Here is a 27,358-nt window from a genome sequence, read left to right on the forward strand (position 1 = left end):
GACCAGCGTCGGTGGTTGAGCTCGTTTGCCCCGCCCCTTCATCCCTGTGATTGGATGCCTGGTGACAGTGATGAGTAGAGCGTGGACTATTTTCAGCTCTCAATGACCAATTAAATGCTCGGCGACATCGGTGCCGTTTATTAATCACATTTTAAAAAATGCGCTGCGCTCCGGGTAGTTGCAGCAGTGGAGTGTCGGCTGGTTTCGGTGCGAGCTGATTGGTTAAAATTAAGTCGAGGTCGACACCCAGTAGGATGAAGGACTGCACACGAGTGCCTGAGGAGCGCAGCCAGAGATTAGGTCAGTACGCCAGGCTAGATGGGAATGTCACTTGTTTTGAAGGTACTTGATCATAAATCAAGGTCACAGTAACTAAACTATATTGCTGGTGTTTAGACAGCAATGTTTAGCATGTTCATCGTTTCAGTTTAGCATGTTAGCATGCTAATATTTGCTGACTGGCACTAAACACAACAAACAGCTAAGACAGATAGTGGCTAGATTGAAGTGTTTAGTTTTGCATGCTGGACAAATGAAAGTTTTTGCCCAATGATGGCGTCAGATTAAACGTCAGCAAAATCAATCGATTTTGGCAGCCATCGGCAGCAATCTGTTTGGACCAAACTGGTTACGTCCAAACTATCTGCATGACTAAAAACATGCTTCTTTAAATGCACAAACTCTGTCTGTCGAGGACGAAGTCCCGTCTGACGAGTCATCGCTGGCCGGTCAATCTACCTGCCAATACTCAGCACCCCTCGCAGCACTCACGTGAACTCGGTTATGTGACATCTACCTAAAAGCTTGCTGTGATCCTGCACCGCTGAAAGTCTGACGATAATGTCAGAACTCGTCAAGGTCTTGCGTGTGCTGGGGGAGCTGGCGGCGTGATGGGAAGCCTTCCCGGAGGGTTAATAGAAGTGTGACACCAGCACCAGCATGGCAGCGCGGCTGAGGTGAGGCCAACTGGGAGAATAAGATGGCACTGGTATGGCAGGCGGTCCACGGGCGCCGGAGCTGAGTGGCACTAATGCCGGCTGAAAGTAGGATCGGGGAAGGCTACAGAGTGGCTGACTCACAAACGTCGGACTATTACTGCCTCCTCCGGTCTCCATCTCCTCTTTGCTTTAAATTTACAGACTAACCATCTCCTGCCTTGGACTCCCACTTTTCGCTGCTCTCCCACGCTAACTCGGACTTTTCAACTCCCCGCAGCACTTAACACGCCTCTCGGTGTCTCACTGTTCACATTTCATTATCTTTACTCGGTACTCGGCCGTCTCTCACCACGGCCTCACTGCTCTCTGGACGCCAGGTGCCAACATCTCAAACACGCTCCTAATGCTGCTGCGTTAGTGTTTAGGCACACAGAGATGCCTATACATGTTTAGATATGTGGTCCGTCACAGCTGTGCAAATTAGGCCACAGGAGGAGGAGGAGATTGTCACTGTTTGTGTGTGTGTGTGTGTTATTTTTGTCATCTCACCTGGTTTTCTGACAAAAGCCTCTCATATTGTATCTATTATATTTCATATGTACAAACAATAATATGCAGCGAGGGGCGGATCGTCACTATAATCGTGCACACCGGCCTACATTTATTAATGTCTTCAGAAACAAGGGGATCTTGAACCGTTTGACCATCCATCAACTTCTACGATCGATGTCACACCCTCTCCAACTGACAGAGGAGATTTAAAGACCCGAGGTGGACTCTGGGAGGACAGGATGTTTTGTTACCTACTGACAGACAGCTGAAGAGCAACTGACACTGATAGACAGCAAATGGCCGGGCAGTGCAGCGAGTTGAAGCACTGACATGGAGGGTCACAAACCTCACATTTCATTAGCGGACGGCCGATCAATCCTAAATCCCACGCCAACATGCCCACTGATAATCTAATGAGGGCCACTGATATGATATAATGAAATCCATGAGGCAGTACTTAGCCTCTAATTCAATATGGCCTATATGTATTTAGCATTTCTCCACCCACCGAGCTATTGTGCTCGATATGGTCCATCTTTCCACGTCTCCCGGAGGGACTAGAAGAGGAACGAATTCCCTCGTATCACCGATCTAGAAGAACACGCTTCTTTTGTGTTGCGTCTTTTTGTCCTAAATTCATTCATCGTTTAAAATGTTCAGCGAGAGTTGTTTCCAAATCATCTCAGGTACATGTACACGTGAAGAGCTGAGCGCTTACATCTCCGACCGCTGATGAATGCACGACTACCGCTGCTCTGACAGGAAGTCGCAAAAAATACAGATTAGTGCAATGGATAGTTTTGCTCTTGGCAAACTATCATGGCAGATATGAACCAGGGCCTCTACAAGCTAAGTGGGGTGCATTTTAACCAATCAATTATGCATGCAGTGGAATTATTGATGGTGAAAATGTAGTGGGTTACCTGCCGACACCAGAGATGAGTGCTATGAGGGTTAACCAAGCTGAAAGACCACGCTGAGTGTTCTGGCCTTTTCATGCCTTGAGCAAATACTGTGAACATTTCAGCACGATTCAGGATGGTGTTTGTGACGAGGCAGAAGACACAAAGTAATGAATCCTCTTTGTCTGAACAAACAGGGAACTAAATGCTAAAGATGCTGCCGTGTTCGTCAGCTAGTCACCAACTCTGTCTCCTGTTTGGTGTTGAATAAAGACGTCCCAGAGGAGGTCTGGTGGGCTCATTACAGCTTTCTTGCTGGAGATGAAAAGAACCTTAAAACAGGAGGCTGAAGATTTCTAAGGATTTATCACAGTGGACGTCTCCCTCCGATATCACAGTTATTTGATCCATTGATTACGCAAGAATATTTACTCATGAAGCTTTAATTAAGTAATATTACACCAGAGGGTGTCCTTTAATGTCATTATTGGTTACTAACTAAATAAAATATGTAATCTAAATGTGTTCATATTGTGGAGCAATTCGCTCTCAAAATATAAAACTTTTTGTTAGTGATCTCCGTTTCCATGGCAACACACGGGGTATGACTAACAACTGGAAAACAATCAGTCGTGTCAGTAGACCCTTATGTAACGTACTCCATGTTTACTACTCCAGGAAGTAGTCGGACCCTTAGCAACCACCCTAGCAACAGAGAGGATTTCTAGTCTCCAACTGAATAAACACAGAACATAGAAACACTAAACTGATCAGCTAGCTCAGTCTGGTTGGAACAAAGATATCCGATGAACAAAGATATCCGGTGAACAAAGATATCTGATGAACAAAGATATCCGATGAACAAAGATATCCGATGAACAAAGATATCCGGTGAACAAAGATATCCGGTGAACAAAGATATCCGATGAACAAAGATATCCGGTGAACAAAGATATCCGATGAACAAAGATATCCGATGAACAAAGATATCCGATGAACAAAGATAATCTGATGAACAAAGATATCTGATGATGAACAAAGATATCTGGTGAACAAAGATATCCGATGAACAAAGATATCTGGTGAACAAAGATATTTGGTGAACAAAGACATCCGATGAACAAAGATATCTGGTGAACAAAGATATTTGGTGAACAAAGATATCCGATGAACAAAGATATCTGGTGAACAAAGATATCCGATGAACAAAGATATCCATGTTCTCATGTGTTTTTAACATTTTAGCTCCGTGTCATGTGTTCAAACCAAACCGGTCCAGCTAGCCTCCGCTAGGACTGTAAGTGCGTGACTATCCGTGGTGTTACGGTACGGGTACTCGGAGCGACCAAAAAGGACCAAAAGAGACCCGACTTCACCAAATGGGTCATTTAATAGAACTATAACAAGTAGAAACTACATTATATTACTTATTATATGAAACTCAGTTCTAATTCTATGTTCCCATTGAGGAGGTAGAGGGATATTTCTAGTAATGAGCAGGATGTGATATCATGATGATTTGTTCCAGATGTTCAGTTGACCAATCAGATCTCTGGGGCGGAGCTACTTGTATAGTCTTAATTAAAACAGCAAACTTCCCCACAGTGTGGCTGCAGGGTCACTTTAATTTCTCTATCGGTACTCACTGACCATTCTGAGAGGGTGTTTGTTCATTTCATCACAACATCTTAATTGCTTCAGAATCTGACTTTACCTTTAATGTTGGTACTGAAGGTATTTAAACTTCTGCAGGTGTCACCTCAGGGATTCTCGTGTGATGTAAATGTAATGTGAAATGCCACATGTGGGTTGAGGCGGAGGTCTCACCTGAGAGAGCCACTCCTCGTCCTCCTGCCCACTGTGGTCCGACGCCAGGCTGTCGGACGACTCGTGACGCGTGATTGGACCCGGGCTTCCTGGAGGCATCGCTGTGGGAAAAAACACACACACACACACACACACAAATGAATCTACCATGTTTTACCCAAGCATGATATTTAATGTGTCAATGTCCAACATCATTACAGTTCTTCAGTCCCAAAAAATTTTTTTAAATTAAAAAAAAGAAAGAAAGAAAATGAACTCTGAGTTTTGAAGAAGAGTCGTAGTGATTTGACACCAGACAGTGAATCACATACTACCATTTACTATGTCCATAAATCAGCCTGACAGGGACAATTACAATTGACAACTGCTTTATTAAAGTGTGTTAACGTCATTAGGGCTTGACTGATATGGACAACCAATACCCATAAACCTGGGCTGAGTCAAGTTGTTTTATGATCAAATTCAATAACTTTACATGTGATGGCTGAACGACGGACATTCGGGGCGAGAGCCGACTCTTCTAACATCAAATATAGGAGCTTAAGGAGACAAAGGGAAGGAGGAAAAAAATGTAGGTCTTTCTTTATATGGATGCGTGTCAGTGTATGAAAAAACAAGTGTGAGAGGTAGAAACAGTATATATATGTGTGTGTGTGTGTGTGTGTGTGTGTGTGTGTGTGTTACAAAGAGACCGAGGGACAGATGAGCTCCCCCGCAGGCCTGGAGGCCGAATGTGGACAATCAGTCCTTCCTCTCAGGGATGGAGTTTGTTTAACACGGGAACGGGCTAAGAAACTGGTTGAGTCCACATCTGGAGGAGCTCCTGTCTCCATCCACACACAGAGGTAGTTCGGTGTACCGGAGGGACAGGGTAGATCGACGACGGAGAAAAACACAGAAGCCTCTTTCTCTCCCGTTGAGCTCGACTCTACTTGCTGTTTCTGGATTTTATTTTGGTAAAAGTTGTGGACAGTATCCGGGATTGTTTTTGATACTAAAAGGTGACGTGAGAACTCAGCACACCCCTGATTGGTCGGAGAATCATCACGACAGGGGGACATCCTGCACAAACACACTGGATGAGCCGAGCTACTTTAGCAGACGCAATTTCTTTATTTCTCTGGACTACAGAATTAAAAGCACACTGCGGTGAAGGGAGAGGTTCCTCTGAGAGACCCGACAGTTTCAAACACTTTCACTGCAAACCAGCGCAGCACTGTCACCCCATTAAGAACTTAATCAAATGTGAGGCTGCAGACAATATCTATTCTGATTATCAATTAACTGGTGATATTTTTCATAATTTCAGGTGACACCTTCAAACTGTTTGGTCTGTCAGAACAGCGAACAGATTTCATTCACACTGATACCAACAGATTAAAACACCGTTTGGCATTTTATTTTGATAAAACTATTGAAATGATTACTTGATGACTTTTTGTTGATGATTAACTATCTGCTAAATGACTGTTATTTAAGGAGCAGAAACATATTTGTGAGCATTAAGAAACAATCTCCGACATCGAAAACAAACTCCAAACCAAAAGTAACAAAGATGAGCGGAAATGTTTTTGTGGTCTTCACAGTATTGAAAAATGTCATTTTCGAACTCAAAGTTTATATTTGTTTGTTTATTTGTTTATTGGAAAGAAATAGTTCTAATTAAAAACACAGAAGTGTATTATTCAGAGCAATATCGATGCGGTTTCTGAATTATTGTCATTTCTCTGCTTTTTGAGAGTAGCACACACTTCATGAAGGGACCTGGAGGGAGAAAAGTGTCAGATACATTTAAAAAAACAGGGCAAATAAAAGCCCAACTACCTGCTGTTAGCACAACAAACACGTGACCCTGCAATGACCTTCAGACGGAGGGATAGTGAGGAAAGCTCGAACGATACAGAGAAGCAGAGGAGCATTTTCACGTCCTTTGAAAATGGAAGACAAAAACAAAGTCTGTGTTGTGTTACTTATTAAACAAAATCACAACTCCCTTGTTTCCTCCCCCTGTTTGTCTCCCTGTGTGTGTCTCTGTGTGTGTCTCTGTGTGTGTCTCTGTGTGTGTCTCTGTGTGTGTCTCTGTGTGTGTCTCTGTGTGTATCTCCCTCTCTCTCCTTGCTCTCTGACCCTCGGGGCCAATAGCTGTTCCCTAATTAATTATTGATGTTCTGAAGCAGTTGGCGGACTGGCTGGATCAGGTTTCGAGTGTGTGTGTGTGTGTGTGTGTGTGTGTGTGTGTGTGTGTGTGTGTTTGTTTGTGTGGTGGAAGGGGGGGGGGTCGTGGCCAGGTTCCATCGTGGGGAGTTAGTGGTCATCCCCATGGGTCAAGCAGAGAGACAACCTTCTGCGTGTGTGTGTGTGTGTGTGTGTGTGTGTGTGTGTGTGTGTGTGTGTGTGTGTGTGTGTGTGTGTGTGTGTGTGTGTTAATGTGTATGTCAGGAGCCAGACCGACACCGGCAGTTACAGTCATATCTCCTCATCTCGGTGTCCAGCGCGCCGGCCTTCTGCTTTTACAACCCTCATTACTGGCTTTTAGGAGGCAGAATGTCAATGCGATTTCACAGACAGCACATTTTTTTAAGTGCAAACTTATTGCACGGCACTCAAGAAGGGAGTCTGAATGTACGGCTGCACACGCAGTACAAATGTTTTGTTCTTGATGGACTTAAAGACATACAATACAAATACAAATAATGAAAGAGGAATAATTTTAAAAAAAAAGGATCCGAAATATGAACGATTTTGTGAAAATGTAATGAAAGTGTTGCATCATGATGCCTTCTGAAAGAGCCCAAACTGTGAGAGGTAAATGGTGACAGTCAGTCTTTTCCAGGCCAAACATACCAGAAGAAGAGTTATATGAAAAAAAAAAAAAAAAATAAAAGGTCCAAAGAGTAAATGAGATTTTAGAAGGCAAAAAAAAAATAAAAAAAAAACCACTTCCTTGCAAAACAAGAAAAAAGATCCAGGACGGCTGTTTTTATCCAATGACAGACCACTGGAGTGAAATGCACTGTTTGTTGACGGAACAACTTTAAAAAAAAAAAAAAAAAAAAAAAACTAATTTTTTTTTTTACATTTTTGTATTACTTTTTATGGACAAAAAAAAATAAATAAAATAAAATAAAATCTATTAATTGAGAAAATAATTGTCAGGTTAATCGATAATATATATATAAAAAATATAAAAAATGTATTATTTAACTCTGAAATGTTCCAATAATTGTACTCTCTATAGTGAATACAGCTTTCATGTTACAGCAGATGAGCTTGAGCTACACTCACAGCTTCATGCCTGATAATTGCTGTTGCTTTATGATGGGATGTGTTTGTTGAAAAAAAAAAAGAAAAGAAAGAAAAATGTGTTCGAAATATTCAGCGTTGCTCTTGGAAAAAAACACTAGAAGTTCTTGATGGTAAAGAAAAATAAGTCTCTAACAGGGTTGGGAAATATGGCAGCATTTACTGGGAGTAATGATAATTCTATCAGACTTTTTCATCAAAGTGATGAAGACTCTTAATTTGTTATTTAATTTGCTGCATTTTCCTAATATACAAAGAGAGAAAATAGAAAGTCAGTGGAGTCGAGACTGTGAGGATTTCAGAGGAAGTTTCAAATGTCACTAATAACGTCTAAAATAAAATATCCGGCCAACCCGTAGAAGCAGTTGATTATTTTCCGTTGCGTTGATTATGTGTTGCAGAAAAGCCACCTCCCCTCCGCCGCCGAGGAACAGAGTCGTCTGTGTCGCGGTCTTTATTGACTGTGGAGAGAGTGGTGTTTCGCCGTGCTGAAGGCCAGTAGCCGGTGGCCTGTTAGCCAGAGCAGCGAAGCAGGGAGTCAGAACAAGAACAAAGGCTGACTCGGTATTGATGTAGCCCGACCTCACGAGGACTGGGGGCCAGGGGCCGGACAGGCCGATCTCCAGGGACAGATAAGGGGCTAACAATCTGATAGATCTGCAGAGCTGGCTGCACGCTGGACAGGGGATAGCCGTCCTGTCTGGGCCGGCTGCTCCGTTCACCTTTATCTCTTTCATTTGTGTTTTTTAAAGATTCATTTTGTTGTCTTTTATTTTCCTTCCCTCTACTTTGACCCGCTGCAGTCGCTTGCCAGACATTTCACTTGCTCGGCTCCCTCTCGACCGCTCCACCTGTCTCTCTTCTCACTTTCCTCTCTTCTCGCTTTCCCCTTTTGAGTAGTGCTCTGGCAGGTAGGTGCTGGCACACTGACAGAGTGGGATAGCTTAGTCATTATATATCATTCAAGGCGTATTTGACTGACAGTTCCTTCATTCAGCCAGTGCTACACTTACCCCATCTTTTCTCTGCCTCTCTTTGATTACTGACCCAGTCATGGCGCCACGGTTTCTCTTTACCAAACGCCTGATACTCCAAAGCTTTCGCTCTGGCCCCTCTCTCGGAGCAATTAGATCTATTGACGATGCAACTGTGCCTGGCTTGTTATGGGCCTCAAAGTCCCAAGAGAGCTGCCAAGCCAGCCAGTCAGTCAGTCTCCACAATTAGCACATTATATGACAGGTGGGGAGGGAGTGGAGGGCTGCGGCCAAAAAGCGTAGCCTCTGTTGCTGCCACCACCGCCAGGCTCAGAGGAACCAGCCAGAAATCCAGGTGGTAAATTATTCACCAGTTTGTTTGCTTCAGAGCAACTTTGCGGCGAGGGGGAGAGGTGTCGGAAAACATACTGCGGACGGCCAGATAAACATTACCTCCAAAAGATCATGTGTGGAGAAAAGTCTGTGCAGATAAAAAGTCCGAAGTGAGGGAAGCTAACGAGGGCGTGAAGACGACACATTCATTCTGTTATTATCCAACTCTGACACCAGAAACAGAAAAAAGGGCCCATTCACACACTCACCCAACTGTTAATTGACATTTTTGTGGACGCGGACGAGAATCTGCTGATTCCACCTCAGCTTCAGGTCGAGGATTCCCCACACACTCAGATCTTGGCTTAAGGCTGCTTTTATGAAGCCAGATCGTACTACAGCATCTCCTCTATTTGGGAGCACGCTGTATAATGTGTGTGTGTCTCTTCCTTATCTCTGTGAGGCTGTGCTGTGCAGGGCTGAGTGCTGCCAGTAGCTGCTGCAGATGGACAGGTGGAGATAGTGACCATGAAGTGGCGCCACCGCTGCCTTTTATCATCCGTCCTGAAGGCTCCGGTCTGGCCTGACCCCGGCCCTTCCTCTCCCCTTCCTATTCCTTTCCCTGCATGCTGCATTTTTAATCAGCCTGGGTCATCCAATATAGAGCCACGAGACCGGAGACCATGGCCTGTCAATCAAGTGCTGCCACCTTTGCTTTCCACCACTTTTCCAGAGACACGGTCTGTCTGTAAGACAATTAGCTGAAGGGGATATTTATACACTCATTCTTTGACTCATTCTTCTGCTTCTTGTCTGGTAATAAAAAACCTTTTCATCTCAGTGAGCTAATTTCTTCAGTATTTTGCTGGTAGTTTTAACGGTGATGTAAATTAGACTTAGAGCCCAATTTCTTCTGCAAGTCAGAACTGCGTCTCGCTTCAGTTTTCCTCTCCGTGTCCTGATCTTTAGCTCAGCAAGAGGCGCCTGGACGAAGGGGCTTATGGCTGCGCTGTAATTCATCCTAAGGTCAAATCGACTCCTTCTCCTGGATCACTTCTCCTTCTCCTGGATCACTTCTCCGCGCCACTGCCAAGCCCCGGAGGAACCGGCGGAGGAGAGGGCTGGCGAGGGGACGCATGCTGAGAAACAGGATGTCGAGAGTCTCCGCTCGGGTGCAAAGCACAGAGATGGAAGGTGGCACTCTGGGAGCAGCTCGGTCGGCGGCGGTGGTGTGCAGGACGCCGGCCCGGAGGGGAGATGGCAGGAGAACAAGAAGTGGGTAGAGGGCTGAACAATTATGTTTATATCATCTTGACCTCACATTGGTTCACACTCGGTTGGTTCGTGGAATCAGGAGCCGTGGCGGTATTATCTGGCTCTTGTTAATTGGATGTAAATGTTAATGCAATGAATCTCTCTCATTATGCAGCCACTTCCACTGCCCATGCTGGCAGAGAGTGGTGGAAGAAGCTGACGCCCGAGCACGTCACTCCGACACGCTCTCATCGCTGTGACACGAGGGGAGACCATTAGCACTAATTTGAGAAAATATCCTACCAGTTAGACCTGGAGCACTGCAGAAGTCAATGGAGACGAGTACAAAGATTAGGGTAAACACAGCTACCACTTGCCCTGCAGCAGCCACGAAAGCTAATTACTGATTTTCTATGTTTATAATTATGGAGTGAGCTCAAAACGCCAGCCTGTTCCACGGGGGTGGATTGATTCCGTGTGTGGCCATCCGTGTGCACTCTGCGCTTTAGCGAAAAGGCCTTTCAGGCGGCAACCTAAAGTGCTCGCTGCTCTGTACTTGTTATTGAATTAGGGGGAGTTTAGGGTGTCAGCTAATTGGTCAGAGTGTGGCATCTTATAGCATTGTGCTGGCATGTCCTGAAGCAGGCGTGTCGCGCGAAGGACGGATCCAAGGTGCAGCACAGAACTGAAAAACTCCGATTATTTCTGAGGGCTCAGAGGAGCCGAAACAGCACAAATATATTTCTCCTACGAGTCTGGCGAAGGAAATGTTCTGTGCTGGCTGGAAAGGTCCCCTCTCAGCATGTGGCACCAATAAGAGGCCGACCACCGGCTCTCAACAGTCAACATGGAAAATCAGCAGGGAATAGAGGTCACCCCCCGACTAATGATGCACACACTACATACAGAAAACATACATGCTCGTCTCAGCCTGGGCAACCAAAACATACAGAGAACTATATCTTATGATACATGTAACACACACACACACACACTCACACAGACACTCACACAGACACGCACGCGCACACACACACACACACACACACACACACACACACACACACACACTGCATGAAGTCCTGGCAAATACATCAATACAGTTTGTATTTAAACTCTCTTCAGCAGCAAACTTTTTTTTTGTGTGCAAATAATGAAAACTCCTCAGCAAATCATGTTGGGGACTAACCGGTGAGGGTCAGGGTCTATTTATTTACTATTTAATGATACTGCCTGTAGCATTTGTATCTTTTTTGTCATGACTTGCCATCTTTGTGTTTCTCTTGTGTTTTTAGTGTTCTGGTGTTTAATTTATAGTAATGGAAGAAGTATTAAGATCCTGTAAAGTAAAACTATTAATACAGATATACAGTGGGTACGGAAAGTATTCAGACTCCTTTAAATTTTTCACTCTTTGTTTCATTGCAGCCATTTGCTAAAATCAAAAAAGTTCATTTTATTTCTCGTTAATGTACACTCAGCACCCCATCTTGACAGAAAAAAACAGAAATGTAGAAATTTGTGTAAATTTATTAAAAAAGAAAAACTGAAATATCACATGGTCATAAGTATTCAGACCCTTTGCTGTGACACTCATATTTAACTCACATGCTGTCCATTTCTTCTGATCCTCCTTGAGATGGTTCTACTCCTTCATTGGAGTCCAGCTGTGTTTAATTAAACTGATTGGACTTGATTAGGAAAGGCACACACCTGTCTATATAAGACCTTACAGCTCACAGTGCATGTCAGAGCAAATGAGAATCATGAGGTCGAAGGAACTGTCCAAGGAGCTCAGAGACAGAATTGTGGCAAGGCACAGATCTGGCCAAGGTTACAAAATAATTTCTGCAGCACTCAAGGTTCCTAAGAGCACAGTGGCCTCCATAATCCTTAAATGGAAGAAGTTTGGGACGACCAGAACTCTTCCTGGACCTGGCCGTCCAGCCAAACTGAGCAATCGTGGGAGAAGAGCCTTGGTGAGAGAGGTAAAGAAGAACCCAAAGATCACTGTGGCTGAGCTCCAGAGATGCAGTAGGGAGATGGGAGAAAGTTCCACAAAGTCAACTATCACTGCAGCCCTCCACCAGTCGGGGCTTTATGGCAGAGTGGCCCGACAGAAGCCTCTCCTCAGTGCAAGACATATGAAAGCCCGCATAGAGTTTGACAAAAAACACATGAAGGACTCCCAGACTATGAGAAATAAGATTCTCTGGTCTGATGAGACCAAGATTGAACTTTTTTGGTGTTAATTCTAAGCGGTATGTGTGGAGAAAACCAGGCACTGCTCATCACCTGCCCAATACAATCCCAACAGTGAAACATGGTGGTGGCAGCATCATGCTATGGGGGTGTTTTTCAGCTGCAGGGACAGGACGACCGGTTGCAATTGAAGGAAAGATGAATGCGGCCAAGTACAGAGATATCCTGGAAGAAAACCTCTTCCAGAGTGCTCTGGACCTCAGACTGGGCCGAAGGTTCACCTTCCAACAAGACAATGACCCTAAGCACACAGCTAAAATAACAAAGGAGTGGCTTCGGAACAACTCTGTGACCATTCTTGACTGGCCCGGCCAGAGCCCTGACCTAAACCCAATTGAGCATCTCTGGAGAGACCTGAAAATGGCTGTCCACCAACGTTCACCATCCAACCTGACGGAACTGGAGAGGATCTGCAAGGAAGAATGGCAGAGGATCCCCAAATCCAGGTGTGAAAAGCTTGTTGCATCATTCCCAAGAAGACTCATGGCTGTACGAGCTCAAAAGGGTGCTTCTACTCAATACTGAGCAAAGGGTCTGAATACTTATGACCATGTGATATTTCAGTTTTTCTTTTTTAATAAATTTGCACAAATTTCTACATTTGTTTTTTTCTGTCAAGATGGGGTGCTGAGTGTACATTAATGAGAAATAAAATGAACTTTTTTGATTTTAGCAAATGGCTGCAATGAAACAAAGAGTGAAAAATTGAAAGGGGTCTGAATACTTTCCGTACCCACTGTATAAAAATACTCCATGAAAAATAAAAGTTGTGCATGAAAAATCTACTTAAGTTAGAGTACATATATTATTATTATTATTATTATATAATTACTATTATAATAGTATTTGCAGCACAATGTAGATAAAGTATGAGAGTAAAAGTACTCTTTTTGTCTGACATTTTATGATATACCACATGATATCATTGGATTATTAATACTGAACGCAGCGTGTTCCTGTTGTAGCTGCTGGAGGAGAAGCTGGTTCAAACCACTGTATAAACAACTTACTAGTTTAGTGTTGCGGTTCCCAATCTAGGGTTCGGGTCTCTCTAAAGGGTCACCAGATAAATGGTGAGGAAAATTAAAAAACATAAAGTTCTAAAATCTTTGACATTAACCATCATGACAAAATGGAGTGGAGCCATTAAGTCGAGTCAAATGGAAATACTCAAGTAAAGTACAAGTACCTCAAAAGAAGAGTACTTAAGTTCTGTCAGTGAAAGTTCACCACATCTGTAGTTTTCTTCTTCACCTGAAACACATTTTGCTGCACAAACATCTGTCCTCTCCTGTAATGTGAATTTATGCTGCACCAAAATGTTGCTCTGCATGTTATTTGAAGACAGCAGAGTATCGTCAATACGGCGATGACCACAAAAAGAAGACTTTGTTGAACACGTACCAGCCAGAAGATACTGATAGTACTGCACCAGGTCTGAGGACAGCACCACGGGATGATTGGAGTTGAAGGGCGGCTGCAGCTCGTTCCACTGCGGAGTCCTGAACCGAAACACAAACCATCTATGAGACCGACACCTGAGAGACACGTCTGCTGGGATGAAGCGTTGAGCAGAGTCGTACCGAGCCAGAGTCCAGCAGGCCCTCGGACAGGTGCTGAGCTCCAACGGCGTGTCGTCGCTGATCTTTTGAGCGGTGCTAATTGGCCGAGGCTCAAGAACATGCTCGACCACGTTACCGTAGCAACTGATGATGTACAGTGAGTCGACGATCGACTGCCTGGACTGATCTGTGAGGAGGATGAGGAACATTTGTCAAGGTTTTTTAGACAGTTTTTGGAGAGACTGTTTGGGCAGAATATTGATTCTGGGAAAAGACCAAGGGCCCTTGTGACCACGGCCTCACCTTTCTCTCGTTTCATGTTGGGGTTGGTGATGAACCAGGAGCGAGACGAGGCAAATATGGCGGCCACACAAAACTCTCCTCCGCTGGACTTGCTCGGGGAGATCTGAGGAGGCGGCTTAGCTTTGCTTCAGGAGGGGAAAAAAGTACAAATTGAGATACTGTGATGCAGAGTCGGGCTTCAGAAGGTGCAAACTGTAATGTCTCAACACTCAAGCTGATCGGTCTAGGTGATGTGAAAACATGAGACACTGGAGAAGACAACTCTGAGCTTATCCCAAATAACCACTTTGTCAGAATTAAGACCACATTTCCCATAAACCCTTTTACATTTTATTGTCCCTCCTTAGTGATTAAAAAAAATAAGCAATGGTCTTTCAATTCTTTACTTTACATTCTTTTGACAAAAACTTGATCTCCTTTTGTAGAAGAGAAGCAACCTTCTTGTTTTGTGCTGTGAGGAAATTAAAAAAATGTACCCCGACTCACTAAAGGTGAGTAGAAATGTAGAAATAGAATTAAAGTTTCACAAAGTCTCTGCTGATTTATTGAGGTTCGTTCAAATATGTAGCACCTTAAAGACATTTGTGTTGGTAAAACATCCAGAATTCAAGCTCATAAATGAGAATACGATTTTTAACAGTTTTACACAAGAAATGTAACAAACGGAAACATATGTGAACAGTAAAGACAAAATTTATAAAAGTACTTCTCATGCAAGGAGATAAGCGATGGGAACTTAAAGAGCCTGCAAATGAAAACATCCGCCTTTGTAGCAGAAAATGGGAACATTTATTTTACTGACACAAATGTGTTCAGAAAATAATCAAAAACATAAGACTTCAAAATGTCCATCTGAGCGCTACACAACTGAGACGCCATTCAAATCATCATTAACCATCAGTGATGTCATCAACCATCAGTGATGTCATCGTTGGTTTGTGAACGTTATGAATCCTCCAGTTCAGATTCTGTCCGTCACCATCTTTACTAGTTCGGAGCGGTTTGGAGCAGGAAGTGACCATATTTGGACGAGCTGGGGGAGGAGCCAGCGGTGGATCTGACCGATCTGATTGGAAACCTGACGATACTACGTCCCGCCCACCGATAGCTGTAACCTGACTGCACCACAGGCCTGTCAATCAAACAGACACGCCCCCAAAAACAGGTCTTCTTGAATCTTCTTTTCTAATGAATGAGGGATTATTTTCAGATGGACCTCCAGAAAACTAATAAGAAGGAGTGACTTTAGCTAACAACACCGAGATAACTGATGGACACATTTTATTCACTTTGGATTTGATGAGAGAAGTTCAATGGGAGTCTATGGAGCCGGAGGCTTTTTGGAGCCGACCTCTAGTGGCACTCGCTGGTATTGCAGCTGAAGACACTTCTGAATCGGAACCATTTTACAGACCTGGAAGCTACGAACTCTTTTATATCCAGTCTGTCGTTGTTCCGTACAAAGTTTTTATTACATAATCATTCTGTATTAACATTGGAAGCCTACAACAGGATCCATTTTGACTGGATTTGGAACTCTTTTATATCCAGTTTGTGGTCGGCAAAGTTGCGGTCATCACAGAAGGTTCCCGTAAAAACTGTCGGTCTTAATGTGATCTTAAAAAAAATTATACTCAAAAACTAAATTCAGAATGATTAAACATTCAAAAATGTATGTTTGAAACAACAACAAAAAAAATCACTGTGTGGCTTCTGTTGATTTAGGACACATGGGCTGGCCAGTAACAGCGTTCCCGTTTTCATTGACTGAGTGATGATGAACCAGTGAACAACATCCAAAATGAGGCTGCATATTTGACCTTTCAGAAGTTTTTTTTTCTAAAGTGTAACTGCATTTACAAGTTTTAAGGGACTTGTGAGATTTGTAAGCTTCTTCAATGACATGTCTGCTTGTCCAAATTGGAGGACCAACAGCTTTAAAACACGCCGGATGACCTAAAGGAGAGCTTAATTAATGCATCACTTAATGTGCACCGAACAGCAGGGGTGTCCGAGTCACCTCTCTGACTGTGTGCTGGCCACAGGAGAGAATTTATTGGGAGTTATCGGATTATTCAGCATGTCAGGACTGTTTGAGATGAAGCGGACACAGAAAGGATTTTCAGCTGCACGAGGGCTCACCATATGGTAACAATCAGAGAACAGTAGCCAGATCTGGTATTATGGTCCGGCCTTGTAACCAAGCTGGACAGTAAAATGTGGTCAGAGCGGATCAGGCGTGAGGTGGGCTAAGTTTGAAGGCCCGTGGTGGTGTCATACTCTCCCAGACGGGTGCTTAACCTTTCACCTTTGGAAACCACACGGGTATAAAAAGCAACATGCTCACTTCTGTCTGCACTCGATTGTTGTGAAAAAAAGACAAAGACATGGATGCAGAACGATCAACTATTTTGTTCCTCTGTGATGCAGTTTAAAAAAAAACAACCTGTTATTCAACTTTCACTGAATTAATGAAAGTATTCTGCTCCAGCAGGTATTTTATATGAGAAGAAATTTAGCAAACACAGAAACATGGCTGATTAAACAGAAGAGCATTCCAAGTACAAGAGAAAAAACAAACGACTGACGTGAAGCACCTGCGACGAGGCCAGCCAACCTGCCACAACACGGGAGAGGAAAGAATCCTTTCTGCGACGCTCTGCCACCTGCAGGCAGTGTTACAACTGCAGCTCTTTTTCTATACCTGCTTTTTGTGTGCATGCTTGTGCTTATTAACTTTGAACAAGATACATGAGTTACAGGAAGAATGGATGTTAAAAAAAAAAACCACAGGTTAGGTTCTGTGTTTGTAGGCTGCTTAACGACACACCTCACTTCCACCTTTCCAGTGGCTTGGTGTAAGTTCAGGTTCGATTTGAATGTCAGTCCATACATTTGGGAATGGAAGTTCATTTTGGACTTTGAAGTCAACGTGTTTAGAGAGGAAATTTAACTTAAATGAATGAAGCAAAGGTGTCGGGTTACATTTGAGCCACTTTCAGGTATTGAGCAGTTTTTTGTTAGTTGGAAAAACTTCTACAACCCCATTTCCAAAACAGTTGGGATGCTGTGTAAAAATATTTTCATTTACAAGCCAAATACAATGCAACATAATTAATTTGTATAATGGCACAATGTTTTAAGGTTGCAAAGTTACTACTTTATTTATTATTGATATTTATTTTTCCAGAAACACAAGTTTTTGTCGTGAAATCACATGAAAAGATAAACTGCAGCTTCAACTTTTGGCCTACGGGTGGTGCTAAATCGCAGCGGCACCTTTGATCTTTGTAGTTTGCTGCACTGACACATCTGCAGGTCTAAACTGATATTGTTCCTGTGAAGCGACCGTTATGAAGCATCAAATTCAGATTCTGTCCGTCACCATCTTTGCTCGTTCGGAGCGGTTTGAAGCAGGAAGTGACCATATTTGGACGAGCTGGGGGAGGAGCCAGCAGTGGATCTGACTTGATCTGATTGGAAACCTGACGATACTACGTCCCGCCCACCGATAGCTGTAACCTGACTGCACCACAGGCCTGTCAATCAAACAGACACGCCCCCAAAAACAGGTCTTCTTGAATCTTCTTTTCTAATGAATGAGGGATTATTTTCAGATGGACCTCCAGAAAACTAATAAGAAGGAGTGACTTTAGCTAACAACACCGAGATAACCGATGGACACATTTTATTCACTTTGGATTTGATGAGAGAAGTTGAATGGGAGTCTATGGAGCCGGAGGCTTTTTGGAGCCGACCTCTAGTGGCACTCGCTGGTATTGCAGCTGAACACTTCTGCATCGGCTTCATCGACCCTGAAGCTAAATCCACTTTTATATACCGTCCACGGTTCCTGTCCTATGAGGCACGGGTTGGCATCTACAGCACGTTTTGCTCTGACAATGACAAACAGCTCTTTTCTTGTGCTAACGTTGGTTTCCACAACAACAAAAATACATAAACTTATTAAACTGCAATGTGGGAAACACTGCAGTTCAACAGTAATGCTCATAGGGGTCTGACCGTGTGTCCACTAGTCCAACTAAGTTTCACAGTACCAGGTGCTGAGTGACCTGTTGCTGGTAAAACTCTCTCCCTGGTTCCTCCCTTCATACTGTCAGCGCCTCATAAATTACTCCCTGGATGGAAGGAGATGTTGATGTCTTTGTTTGGCCAACACTGTGTGAGAGAGGGATCAGGGGAAAGGAAGTGGTGAAGTAGTCCTACAAAAAGGGCTCTATACAAGTTTTGTAGCTTGTATTTATTAGTGCTGGGTCAAAGGGAGAGGGCTGAATAACCAAATATCCACAGTAAGCCCTGTCTGTGAAAGGAAGATGGAGGGGGAGATAAAGTCACACTCAGGATATTGCATTGGCTAACTCCAGGTTGCCCTTGTCTTCTCCTCCAAGCTCTTCCTCGGGTCTATTTGTCCGTCTGTACGTCCAGAAGATAAAACATTTAACAAATAGGCCCAGTTATCTGTCCACTGGCTATAAGGTTGCATTTCCAATTTTTATTCCCCTTTTTCTGCCTTTCAGTGTGAGGCCAATTAAAAAGACAAAACAACCTGGAAGAAATTAAATCAGACTTAAAACATGTACCATACAGTACGTAGAGTCTTTAACCTTTCAGGATTCCCACTGTGATCCACTGAAGTGAAAATGGCTATTAGCATGTTAAAGGCTATGGGAACAGGGGAGACGAGGGATCGCTTGGTCACAGGACACCATATAACGTGTGTTCATTGCTGAAGGAAGGGAACAGATATTCCAGACTTGGACTGTGTGGGAGTTCTGCAGAGTCGAAGTTCTTCCTTGGTGAGGTGTTTAATTGCTGAAAACCCTGCTGTTCCATCTCTCCCATTGCTGGAAAATATGTTAAACCCTCAAAGGCCCTGTGGTTCACTGGTTTCAATAACCCAGGACACACAAATCCTATTTAAGAGCAAGCTGATGTTGGTTAGGGGTGAGAGTTGGAGGCTGAGGAATATACCACACAGCGACTTACAGTGTGTACGAGAAGATATTCTAACCACCTCTCATAGTCTTCATATTGACTTTGGACGCAAACGGTCAAATTATAAATTCAGGAAAAACACAGTTAAATTGATGGGTCTTCTTAAAGGGAGAGTCACACATTATTAAGTAGAAGACTGTTCAAATGTTGAGGAGAGCTTATTGTTTGGAGCCATTTGGGAAGTACAGACCAAAATGTGACTGTGCATACATATAAATAATCACACACACCAATGTGTATCTTTGTGAGTCTGCAACAGCAAGTCGTAGCACCGGCTCCCCACTGTAGTCTCATAGCTGACAAGCTGGGTTTGGGCCTCTTTGAAGAGGCCTCAGCCAGCATCGAGCCTGCCAACAGGACCAAAGATCACAGCTCGGTTCCTGTCTCCTCTGGATGCACTGACCACTAAAGTTTATTCATCTGGGTTTTAGATCATCTTTTTTCTCTTGGTCTCACTTGAGGTGGCTTAAAAGTGTTGAGGTTTCTGCCCTGGTGACGGAGAGGCACGGCTCCAGGGCCGGATGCTGCTCTCCACGTGGAGAGCAATCAGTTCTTGGAGTGGGCCTTCGGTAGGGGAGTGGGCCCGCGAATGGCACCATGTTACGAAAAGCGTAACCCTATATCAATAAATTATGAAACATAAATATACGCAGAGGGGATTGGGAGAGGAAGGAGATGGATGTCACTAAACAAACGGCAAATCGCCTTTTTTTTCCTTCCCTCTCCCAACATTTCCTTTTGTGCTGTTGCCTTTTAGCAGGGAGTGGAATCCATTTTCTTTGCAACTTTAATTCACTGAAAAGACTACTCACATGTCATTTCCACTTTTAATTTAACAAATGAGGACTCTTGACCGAGCTAATAGCTTTTCCTCAAGGGCATAATTCAATCTGCGACATCAACCATCAAAGTCCTTTCGCATTACGATGTCCGGGGCTAACGTGAGGCGCCTCCGAGGGGGGCGGGGGGGCTGGGGGTGGAAGTCCAGTGGCAGCTCCCATTTATTTTCAGGCCCTTGTAGTAAACAAATATGAAAGAGCTCACTTGAGCTGGACATCCAACGACGATGACCTGTACAGCTGTCGCTGCTCTGATTCTAGGCCATATGGTTAATTGTTATCAGAGAAGCAGCTGGTATTAAGACTGCGACCAGGAAGGAAAAGAGAGACAGAGAGAGGGAAGGAGAGAGGGCAGTCATGTGGAGGACACATCCTTCAACGTCACATTTATTATTTTACAACAGCCCTTGGAAAAGAGGCAGCCTTGAGGCTCTGTTGAACACAGCGCTAATAACAACCACTGGGGAACCTCGGAGAACGGGCATCGAATGTTCAAGGAGAAACTAGGAGGTTTTTTTTGTTTTTTTTTACCTGCTCCTTTTGCTTATATGCCACCCATTGTGCCATTATAGGCATGGAAATGTATTAAATTACCTTTTAGGGTCAGATTATCCAAATAATATAAAATATGTTGATGCAAAATGGTTCGAACGTTGTTTAAAATATAGTCCTGAAAATGAAAAAGGGAATTCAGGGCAGCACGACGGAGTTCATAATTCCTGGCAAAATGAAATCTGATTTTCTGAAACTCTGTTCCTAAAGTTTGAACCTGATTCTTGAAAAGCATGCTCAACACTGACAGAGAAAATGGACCGATACAGCTCAGGTCTCATGGAAAACTATTAGAGAAAGAAAATAGGTTTAACTCGCTCAAATCTGAGCGGAAGGCAGTTATGGTATGGGTCGAGATGCCGATGCTAATGATGTGTACCTTTGAAAAGTATACGCTCTGAAATCACTAAGGGCTTAGATTAAGCGGGAGCTGGATGAAGACAGAAAGAAAAAAGTTTCAATTAAAAAGTATGAGTGACTGCCCACAACAAAAGATGAAACCCAAGACTTGGGGAAGGCACCACATGCTATTCATTTTCTAAAGTGAATGGAGTCAACAGGGAGGAGCTGGCGAGCAGGGAGCCGGGAAGGGAAAAGTTCACTTCACTGAGCCACTCAATCATCTCTCCATAAGTGACTCTGTCATAATGGGGCTTCTTTTAAAAGCTTGTAAGCATCTGATTTCACGAGACAGTGTTGACAAGAGACTTGGCTTCAGCCCCTCCATGAAAAAAAAAATCTTTGAATAGGAAGACGCGGTGCCCTCCAACGTCTGATTCTCCAATATTTAATAGAGAAAGTTGATCTTTTTCGAACTATTGGCCTAAAAATATGATTAAACTTCCCTTTTTTTCACCTCATTATTCAGTCCAGTAGAGTTCTTTATTGCTGTATCCGTCTCACCTGTGACATTTTTAGTCTACGTGGAAACTATGATTTCAAATAGCATTTCACATTTTCTGTATAATCAAAGGAAATTGCAGTCTTAAGGGTTGTTATTTCTGCATCTACATCACAACCCCTTTGGGGGCCTTTTATGTTATGTTTTTTTTTTTTTTTTAATCTATATTTGTCAAAGTAAGATGACAACCCTTCTTTTAATCCTGCTTCCACAGCTCGGCTTGGCTGTTTTTCTTACCGTGCAAACAGTCGTCATTGAACACAACACGGTGAGTGATTCAAAGGGGAGCTCATAACTATCATGTTTACTCCAATGTGTTGATTATCAGAATAAAACATTGGGTGAACATTTGCATAATGTAAATAACTGACGACACTAAATGAGGTGAGGTGGCATGATGTTCTTGCACGGATTAAACCAGTTTATCTTTGGCCACTTGCATTTCAATATTAATCAAGCAGACACCAAACGGCATCAGCACTCATTTGCAGTTGTCCAGAAACACAACAGTTCAGCTTTTTCCAGGAAAAATATCCAGATCTTTACCTGATAAATGTTCCACTATGTTGCCAACTTTGTCTGTCTTTCATTTATTTCATGTCGTCTACAGTTTTTTTTTGTTTTTTTCTTTCCAGCGAGAACAGCAGCCTACAGGGATATGAGAACAAACAGTAAAGTTGTGGGCTGTGAAATCAAATCAATTAGCTGAAAAATACTGAAATGCAGAAAAAGCTATTACACAGCATTTTAATTACAATGAATTAAACTGAAAACGTCAAAAGTATCTGGTTCATCTTTAGCCCTTCGTTGAACTTTGTGTAGAAGAGGAATAAACATCCCTCACATTTCTAAACCACACAAGACACTGTTCACAATAACACGAGAATATGATAAGGCACAATTACTGCGTGCAAACACACATCCGATGGGGGAAAAAAATGTGATCAAAGCAGGCTAAAAGAAAATTTGAACAACATGTGTTTTACACAAAGGCGTTATTCTTGGAAAAACATCATGGAGGGTCTAAAAAGAGAGAGAGAAAAATAGTAGAAGACAGAGATGTCATTTTCTAGTGGCTCAAAGAAACCGCATGGCAACCAGACCAGAAGTGCTATGGCATTGCCCCGGAGCCCGACAACATGTCCCCTATATTACCACCTATGATGCACAACAACAGCATGCAGTTTCATCTCTGTGACCTGATTTTTTTCTTTTCTTTTTTTTAAAGATCAGACATTAAGTCAAATGTGAAACTAGACCTGACAGTACAAGATAATCATGTTCTATGTATAGATATCAAATTCAAGAAAAATATATATTCCATTTAACCCAACATGTGAATCATCCAACTCAAAGACACAACTAAGACTGAAAACAACTGAGGGGTTTGCAAGAATACACACACACACACAAAAAGAAGCCAAAAAAATCAGATGAGAAAATAAGAAACACTCCTCTTTGGGATTTTCCCCCCGGTGGCATGACGGCACAAACTTTGCGAAATGTGTTGAAAATATAGCAGGAGACAAATGAGAGGTGGAGGAGGCGGTGTGCTGTGGCGGGGTGTTCGGTTGCATGCTGCCGAGGGAGCCGAGGAGGGGAGAGGCAAAAAAACTCACCATGGAGTTTTAATGGCAAAACATCCCGCCCCAAAGAGGTAGGGTCTTCATGAGAGGGGGGTGGGGGAGGGTGAAAGGGGTGGGGGATACAGAGATAGACGGAAAAACCATTATTAAACTCGCACACTTGAGCAAACACACTTTTCACATTACATACTTTTTTACGTGTCTGTTTAAGTGCACAACACATACGAGGCAGGAAGCAGAACGTCTGAGCGCTGAGATGGATTTGAAAACCTGCGGGACGGCCTGATGATTCATCTGCCCGAGCTGCTCTGTAAAGTGTGATACCATATATTTGGCAGATGCAGCATGTCCACAGAGTTTTTTTTCTTCTTCTTCTTCTTCTTCTTCTTTTCTTTAGACATCTGTCATGTTTTTTTTTGTTTTTTTTCTCCCTTAACTTTAAAGGAAGCGGGTACATGTGCAGAAACATGAAGGTCTGAATCCATCCGTGTAAATACAACAGAAAAACGATGGGAAACAGTTCTGATTGTTGAGATTGAGAAAGACTATGAGGAGTTTATCCAATTTGTTTAACAACTGGGGACACCAGTATAACTAACAGTACTCAGGTCTTGTTGAGACAAGGAACTATGTGCATCTTTTCTTAGTGTGTATTTATGGCTGTGCATTGTCTTATGAATGTGCCTGCCTGTTTGGAAGAGAGGGTGTGGGCAAATGTGTGTTCACTGTGATTATGTTAACAAGTATGCAGTGTGTGTGTGTGTGTGTGTGTGTGTGTGTGTGTGTCATCCACAGTGTCTCTGCAGGGTGTATTTCGGTCTATCTGTCAGTCTCTGCGTGTTTCTAGTGTTTACAAGACATTAGTAGTGGGAGTGTGTTCCTGTGTTTATTCTGCATGTCCAGAGATAGTGACAGAGCTCCGTAAACAGTTTACAGTAAATAAGCCTTTTCCCTGCAGCAATAAAGGTCCGATGAGACTGAACTCTGTCCCTGCTAGCCAACCTCCCCCAGTCATGAACAACACAATCCCCAGCCAACCAAAGCACTCTGCAGCACTTCTTTATTTTATCGCTTTTCGCCGCATCCGCCCGAGCCCTCCCAACGATAGCACGCAGTCTCCAATTAGTCTTGGTACATGGATGTGTAGAAAAATGTTCCTCCGGGAGACACGGAGCAACAATTTGGCCGGGAATGTCTTACTCCTGGAGTGCAAGTTGACAAATGAACACTCCGGTTGGTGCAATGGAGGCCCACAGTAAACGGCCACTTATCAAAGAGCTGCAGAGGGGAGGGGGGGGGACCGTCTACCCTCTGCTGAGCCTATTGAACCTGCTGAGCCCCCGCTCGGGGCCTCCAGCTGGGTAAATGGATGGACACCAATGGGAGCGTGATGGACAGACGGGGTTGGATCTCCATGGGGGAAGCAAAGGCCAAGTAGGCTTTGGAGTTTACAAGCTGCTGCTTTCTCCACCGAGCTTCTTGGAACTTATTATTGGTGGAATTTATTGTTGATGGCTAACTGCGGAAGGAGAGTTAAAGTCAGTAGAACGGATGCAAGAGAAGTCGGAGGAAAGCCGCAGATAGAAACAGAACGATTCCAGAACTATTGACGGGCATTTCAAGCAAAACTATTTTTGGACATTTGCTCTGAACCTGCTGGCTCACATGAATCCTTTAAACAAGGTGCACTGAACATGTGTCCAGTCCAAGAGTGTGTTCATAGTTCTAGTTGCAGCCACATGTGGAATGACTGTAACGTGAACTTAATAGATGATTTGAGCAAAAGGCTGAAAGGAACGCATGTTTCTGGCGAGGCCAGTGTTCTCATGATATTTTCAGCAGTAAGACGAACTGCTCCTGGAACAGCTGTTCCAGCACGTACTCTCTGAGCATTGCTGTGTTGGCTGCAGGGTGACATGTCGTTGTCTAAAGCTCCCTCTGTCGACCAGTTCCCTGATCCTCCCGTGGACGCACCGGTCTGATGGACAAACCTGGACTCAACGATAACAGAAGAAACACCTCGTTCTCCGTAAAGCCCGTCAGCGACATCTGACCTTCTGTACTCAACCTAACAGCAGCCGGGGAACAGATCAAGTAGAAACTCGGGCATTCCCAAAGTCTAGCCTGTCTCAGGCACAACCCAGAAACTGTTATGGCATCATCTCCCATTCAATTACTTTACCTGGCGACCTTTGTTCAAGGTCACCTGCTTTGTTTTCTCCTCATGTGTCCTGTCTGACTTAAAAAAAAAAAGACAAAATAGTCTGACGAGTCCAGATCCTGACCAAACCTTGACTGTGTGTCCCAGATCCAGATGCTGCCTGGTCCTACAGATGTGTGCAATCATGAAAACTGGACACTGGTACAATAAAACATTTAATTGGAACCCACACCACATTATTTAACATATACTGATTCAGCTTCTCTTTTTCATTTGAAAAGAGAGAAGCAGAAAATATTTTATGAATAACTGCTGTAAAAGATACAGATGTGTTGTTATCTGAGTTTAAAGGGCAGCTTCAGGATTATTTTCTAACAACACTGATAAACTGGTGCATCACCGTTGTTTTAAGACAAACGTCAAAAATCCCAAACGTCTCTTTTAGCATTACAAATCAAAATGTTCAAATTGTACAGTGCTCAGAATAAAACAAAGGCTTGAGGTCCTGCTGAGCGCCGTGTTGTGGCCTCAGTGTGGACAAAGACAGCCGGGTTACCGTACGCTGCCTGATCCGGCAGGTTTAGTGGAAAGGAGTCCCACACAGGTCAGAGGCATGATGGGAAACACGGGTTAAACACGTGTCAGCGGAGTAAAAGCGGTGTAAGACTCTGAGTGGGTGTGTGACTGAAAGAAGGCGGAAAGAAGAGGAAAAGACAAAGTGTAATCGACCTACGAGGGCGACGACCCCACTCCCGCAGAATAATCGTTCACACATTCATCTCTTAACCCGTTGGCCCTAATAGCAGCTCTGCCTGGGCCATTAAAGAGGGAGGGAGGTGATTTAGCCGTGCTGCCATGTGGTGCTGGCCACCGCATTCTTAAAGCCCCTTTCCAGCTCTGGTGTCCGTGAGGCCGTGGAAGACAACGGGCCGGCTCTTACGTCCGTATTACAGTAATCTGAGGGCACATCTGCAGCAGCTCACAGGCTCTCATTTGTACTTTTGCTCTCGTCTTTCTTGTTACCCCGCCTGCACTCCATCTGCATTTGCTTGAAAATGTCATCAGTGGGATTTACTGCAGGGTGGTGTTTTGTTTTGCGTGTGACAATCTTTCCATTTGGATTTTCATTTGTCTGTGTTAAAGTCAGACAGTGTGTAGATGGGATAAGTGTGCAATACTTTGTCTGCTCGCAAATCCCAAATTTGACCCCGGCAGGCATTTTGACGAGTTAAATCTGTCCTCTCAGAACTGTGGTGAGTGCAGGGACTGTGAATATTTCTCTCTTAATCTTTTTCACAGATTAAGTTGTGACAGTGACTATTTACCAGGAGAGAATCTTTTGATTTTGTGACCGATGTCCGTGTGATTTAATCCTTCTGGGACCAACCCTTTACCAAATTTGGCAGACAGGAAACGAGAGGCTGGGTTGGAGCTGACACACCTCTCCTGCTCTCAGATTCCCGGGAGGTTTTGAGGACTAGCAGAAGCTTGGCGGCGTTCCTCCTCTCCCTGACCTGACCTCGTCTGGAGGGGGGTTATCAGGCGGATGCTGAGCCACATCCGAGTCTACCTCCCCACTTTGATGAGGGGGGAAGCATCAAAATCTAAATTAAGAGAGGAGGGAGCTCTGCGTGAACTTGTTGAGGTTTTCTTTGATGTTAAAAACTGGAGGCCTCTGAAGACAAACAGCAGCACATTTTGCACATTGGTGGTCTGCAGGCCTGCCAGGGTCTGTGGAGGTATCCCTGCAGTCGGCCAGGTCACACAAAGGGGGTAAAGGCTCCATCAATGTGTGTGTGTGTGTGTGTGTGTGTGTGTGTGTGTGTGTGTGTGTGTGTGTGTGTGTGTGTCACGGCACAGCGCACACAAAGACAGCTTGGTAGGGGATGTAGGTTAAGCAGCTGGTGTGTTCCTCTGCCACGCTGCCAACAGGGATCTGCTCATACAGGTGTAAATACAGCTGCCGGACGCTCCTCTCTCCCTCTCTCTGTCACACACACACACACCAACACACACACACACATTCAAAAGAGAGAGGAGCAGGCTGCGCAGACAAACAGATGGTGCCTGGGTGCTCCTGTGCAAGTATAGCA

At 43.8% G+C, this 27,358-nt stretch overlaps 1 protein-coding gene across 3 annotated transcripts in view; it reads right to left on the reverse strand.

Annotated features, from left to right (window-relative positions):
* bcas3 (BCAS3 microtubule associated cell migration factor) overlaps positions 1–27,358 on the reverse strand; it is a 358,243-nt gene that overhangs the window by 216,057 nt on the left and 114,828 nt on the right. For 2 of the 3 annotated variants that reach the window (XM_069166517.1, XM_069166519.1), the window contains exons 17-21: positions 23,138–23,182; positions 14,211–14,335; positions 13,929–14,094; positions 13,750–13,847; positions 4,220–4,320 (exon numbers count right to left, since the gene is read on the reverse strand). In XM_069166517.1, the coding sequence (XP_069022618.1) occupies positions 4,220–4,320; positions 13,750–13,847; positions 13,929–14,094; positions 14,211–14,335; positions 23,138–23,182 (535 nt within the window). The remainder of the gene's footprint in view (positions 1–4,219; positions 4,321–13,749; positions 13,848–13,928; positions 14,095–14,210; positions 14,336–23,137; positions 23,183–27,358) is intronic. The other variant, XM_069166518.1, reaches the window with a different exon arrangement.

This window comes from Embiotoca jacksoni, unplaced genomic scaffold (genome assembly GCF_022577435.1).
Source record: "Embiotoca jacksoni isolate LCO1_2020_lvr unplaced genomic scaffold, fEmbJac1.0.p SCAF_39, whole genome shotgun sequence".
NCBI classification, from domain to species: domain Eukaryota; kingdom Metazoa; phylum Chordata; class Actinopteri; family Embiotocidae; genus Embiotoca; species Embiotoca jacksoni.